Here is a 5000-nt window from a genome sequence, read left to right as displayed (position 1 = left end):
GTATAAACAATTTTTTATCACCAATGAAAATCAGTGTCTCAAAAAGAAAACACGAAGGATTTCCCAGTACTTCGTGAGAAATTTCATCTAACTGTTTGTAATTATGAATCTTTTAAAGAGTGCAGCTACAATTCACAAGAAATGTTAAGAGATGCGGCTGTCACTTAACCCAAGTAAATCCTATGATGACCAGTAATAACCTTACAATATTGACCAAGATTGAGAAGAAAAGATCTGATGACAAAGCAAAGTAATTTTTTCTTTATTTGGTGTTTAAAAGCGCACAAAATTTTGATGTGATTTTATGCTTGAAATATTAAGATGGACCGAAATTAACTTTACGTCTGTTATAACTGACATAAATTCTTAGTCATTTCGTACATCATTTTGTGTATTGCGCAAATTTTACAGCTCCTGTAATGATTTTCTGTATATTTTAAAGAATCTGTTCAACTTTCATATACCGTCTAAGGGAAACTTGTTTGCGCAGTTTAGAATGAATTCGCTTGTACAGTTTGTAGATGCTTTTAATGTAGTTATTTTTATTTATTTTTTTTCTTAGCAAATCTGTCTCTAAGGGCTGCATACTTTTCGTTCGTCAGGTTTAGGTACAATTTCTGCTTCTAGATTTTAATGGCGGTGCTTAGAAATTTATGTACTTGCGTTAAAATGTTGAATATGACCAACACTTATTTGTTTAACATTTTAATATTATATGTATACCATATGCTAAATGGCCAATCACTTTAGTGGCTGCCTATATTGTCCAATATTGTTTAACGCTTTTTATACAATAATCACGAGAAAGAGAAAATACAGGAATTTTGAACATGACACCACTTCTTTGTCACCAGTTGCATTCTCTCCCATCAGATATGACGGCTTTGAAAAATCAGCTCCTGTTTGAGTGGAGCCCTGGGCTCGTTCGAGATCCGATTGAAATGGCCGGGCTACCGGAGGGGGACATTTTGCCCAATCCTAATCTTCAAAGAATTAAACAGGTAAGATGAGTCGGAACCTATAGTTTCAAGCACTAAAAGATCGCCAGGGTTGTGCTAATCAGGACTTCCTGTGTTCACAAACGTCTCTGTTATATTAAAGTATATATGGTCACGGCAGTCTCTCCCAGTGAAAGTTTTCCAAAGTATAGTCATAGGTTTAAAATCAACATTAAAACCATATTTGATATCAGACTTCTTCATAAGAAACTTTTTTTTTTTTTTTAAGCAAAGCAATTGGGCGATGAGTCGGAACCTATAGTTTCAAGCACTAAAAGATCGCCAGGGTTGTGCTAATCAGGACTTCCCGTGTTCACAAACGTCTCTGTTATAATAAAAGTATATTTGGTCACGGCAGTCTTTTCCAGTGAAAGTTTTCCAAAGTATAGCCATGGGTTTAAAATCAACATTAAAACCATATTCGATTTCAGACTTCTTGATAAAAAACTTTTTTTTTTTTAAGCAAAGCAATTTTTTTTTTTTTTTTTTTTTTTTTTTACGCTGCCAAACATCGGTTTTCGCAACACGTTGTCGGCATAGAATATATAAGTTAGTGTTAAACCAGGGATTACCGTTAAGTTTTAAGTGGCTCAGATCTGGCTACATTTATGTTCCTGCCTGGCAACCCACGTATATAGCGATCTGGTGCCATCAGTTCACCTCATGCACTGCACTGTTGGTATTACTTAAGGTCCATTCGGTCCCTAGCAGCAACTCCTTTTATTCCTTTTAGTACCTACGCTCATGTGATCTTTCCGACATCTTACTTTCCATTCTTTCCTCACAATTGTTCCACAATGCAAACTGCGAGGTCTTTCTCCCGTTGCACCTTCAAAACCATTCTAGTCCCAGTTTCCCTTTCAGCGGTGAATGACCTTTGGACTAAATTTTGTATTCCAATTGCAATTCTACCTGGCCACACCCTAGCGATCTGAAGTGCTTGACAGCCTATAAATGACATTGCAAGAGGAAGGAAAGACCCTTCGAAGACATTTGTGACGTTCGAGCACAAGTTGCTCTAGAGCATGAAAATTTTGGAGTGAAAAAGAGGAGGCCGTGAGGAGAGGCTAAAAGAAGATGAAGAGGGAAAAAAAATCTGGAAAAGAGTGGTGACCAACTCTCGTTTCTGGTTTTTAGCTCTATTGCTTCGAGGCGCAATTAAAGGAAGCAACCTCACATCAACTTTGGTTTCCCTAAAAACTCGTTAGGGTATGTTTGCAGACTCTTTTAGACCTCCTTTGCTTTCTTACGCGGCTAAGCTGTCGTAGTTAATATCTGTCACTTACAAAAAATCTAATTATTAAGTTGTATTGATTCTTTCATTTCATATCTGATTTGCAGTGGTTGTTTTTCGTTTCAATGTAGGGGATTTTTTCTTTATTTCGAGTAACCTAAGAAAAAACCTATTTAGTCAGTTCCAGGTACTAACCACAAACAGCATAGTGCAGACAATGAATATTGATAGCCTTAACAAGAGGCTATTAACAACTTCCTGTTACCACTTAATCTCCACTTTTCCAGGGAAGCTTTAATCTATAGTCTAAGGTGACAGAACATTTAAAAGATATTTGTGAAAATGGGCTAAGGCCTTTTTCAGAAGATAGCGTTTATCACTCCAAGAAAAGTACAATGTCTGAAGAATCATAAAAAAATATCTAACATTTTTATAATTATTCATAAATTATCATATGTTATGCGTAATTGATTGTTACTTGCTGATGTTCTGAAATTGTTCACGGATACAAAAACAGCTAACAGTGATGTTAGACGAATTTAAAAGAGAAATATTAAACAAGGCCCTGTGTTTAAGGTGTTGTTGCTCGCACCGTCAGCAGTCTCTTATTCTATAATAAAGGGTCTAATTGATGTGTGTTGTGAAAGTAACCAGGTTAAAAGGCTACACTCATTGGCATCTGATTCGCAGAGGTTAATGAGTGATGATGCAGAAAACTGTTTGGTGCTTGAACTTGTTTGTAGCCCCGACTGATTTCACCTCAGAGATACTTTTTTTTTATTATTATCTTTTGACCCGTTCATAATCTGGGAGCTTCATGCAAAACCTGCCTTCCAAGCAAAAATAATTACGATGTTAGGTCATGAGGAAAACTTGTAAGCACGCTTTAAGAACTGTATGATACCACGGGAGAATAACATGTCTTTTTATGATATACTTCAGACGTAGTTTTTGGGTGCTCAAGACTTTGGTTTGATACGCTAGTTTTTATGATAAATAACGTCTACTCATTTTTTTTTCTAGGGAGGCGCCCAAGATAAAAACGCAGTCTCGGATTACTTCAGATTGTGGCCAGGTGGTGTCGTTCCTTACCAGTTTTCGGCCGAATTCAGTAAGTATTGCAATTATATTACAGAACTATTTTCAAAAAGAAAAAACAATTAAGATTACCTTTCTACAAGTTTTTATATATTTTTGATGATTGTTCGATTTTATACATTATGCAAGAACTATGAACATATGAATAACTGAACTACAATTAAGAAGCTAAAGACCCTGGCATTCATGTCGTCTTGATCCACGCCATGACTTGAGCGAAATGAAAGGAAGAGGGGCCGCCCGGAGCTCTCTCTCTCTCTCTCTCTCTCTCTCTCTCTCTCTCTCTCTCTCTCTCTCTCTCTCTCTCGCCTCGGGGCGGAAGGGGGAGTGCCAACAAAGACCGGAAGTCGTGACTGCACTTCTTTAGTTAGTAAGAATGGGAGATGCGCTTGCAAGTAAGAATGGAAAGTGAGTCAAGTTTGGAACTGATTATAAAAACGTGCACTATATATGCAGAATATATTACATAGTAAAATTTACATTTCAATGCTAAATTTAACATTGTATTTATGTGCTGAAGTATTTTTTCATGACGAGGATGTCTAGATCAGTCTAGTAACTCGAACCCTCAACTAGAATCTCAATCTTAAAAACGGTTGGTTGGTTGGTCTAGATTGCTCTGGCCTTCTGTCAACAAGAACCCTTTTGCCTAGTAAGTGTGGTAAGGTGTTGAATGGGGTAATAGGTCTAGTGTATGAGTCTGGACTCTACCTACCAACCAAGACGACTTGAATAACAGTTTCATATTATGTCGTAGGCAGCAGCAGTAGCAAAGTGTAAGAAGGAAGAAAAGTTTTTTTTTATAGTGGTTCCTAAGGTTCAAGGCGCGACGCTTTCTGCCTTTTACTTTCCACTATTTCTATTTGGTCTTTACTTGAGCTGCCCAACTTCTTCAACTCTACTTTGTTCTAGTTTCCCTTTCTCATTTAAACAAAGTTGAAAACTGCCCTTAATAATAATAATAATAATAATAATAATAATAATAATAATAATAATAATAATAATAATAATAATAATAATAATAATAATAATAATAATAATAATAATAATAATAATGGAGAAACAAATCTACAGTTAAGTAAATGTACATATATTTAAATTTAAAGACTGCAAGGAAAGCTATCCTTGCTGTTTTTAAATTTACATATATGTACCTTTCCATAACTGTGGATTTGTTTCTCCATTTGAAGACTCGTGCTACTATGAAGATTTTTTAATAATAATAATAATAAATAATAATAATAATAATAATAATAATAATAAATAATAATAATAATAATAATAATAATAATAATAATAATAATAATAATAATAATAATAATGGCGAAACAAATCCACAGTTACGTAAATTTACTTATATTTAAATTTAAAACTTTAAGGATAGCTTTCAGGAATGTTTTCGGTTCACCTTATCGATAATAATAAAGTAAAACCTATTTCACAACTAAGGCTTCTAACGCTTCAAGATCATTTAGTTTAATCCTGAAAGGTAGTGATCACTTGTGAAGAGATGGGGGAACCTCAGCACCATAATGGTTTTGCTTCCGTTCCCAACCTACCTTAAGAAAACCGCTATAGTGTACCGGAGGGTTTGACGTAACTCGAGCGGTATACGCTGAGTGACTTCCGTCATTTATGCGCATACGGTTGTCTTCATGAGAACCCAAGCA

The 5000-nt window shown here is 35.3% G+C and overlaps 1 protein-coding gene across 1 annotated transcript in view; it reads left to right on the top strand.

Annotated features, from left to right (window-relative positions):
- The window catches only part of LOC135197232 (zinc metalloproteinase nas-23-like), an 86299-nt gene that overhangs the window by 49862 nt on the left and 31437 nt on the right, over positions 1-5000 (top strand). The window contains exons 4-5 of the mRNA XM_064224317.1: positions 874-1001; positions 3256-3346. Of these exons, the coding sequence (XP_064080387.1) occupies positions 874-1001; positions 3256-3346 (219 nt within the window). The remainder of the gene's footprint in view (positions 1-873; positions 1002-3255; positions 3347-5000) is intronic.

This window comes from Macrobrachium nipponense, chromosome 18 (assembly GCF_015104395.2).
Source record: "Macrobrachium nipponense isolate FS-2020 chromosome 18, ASM1510439v2, whole genome shotgun sequence".
NCBI classification, from domain to species: domain Eukaryota; kingdom Metazoa; phylum Arthropoda; class Malacostraca; order Decapoda; family Palaemonidae; genus Macrobrachium; species Macrobrachium nipponense.
This window is presented reverse-complemented; position numbering and strand designations above follow the sequence as displayed.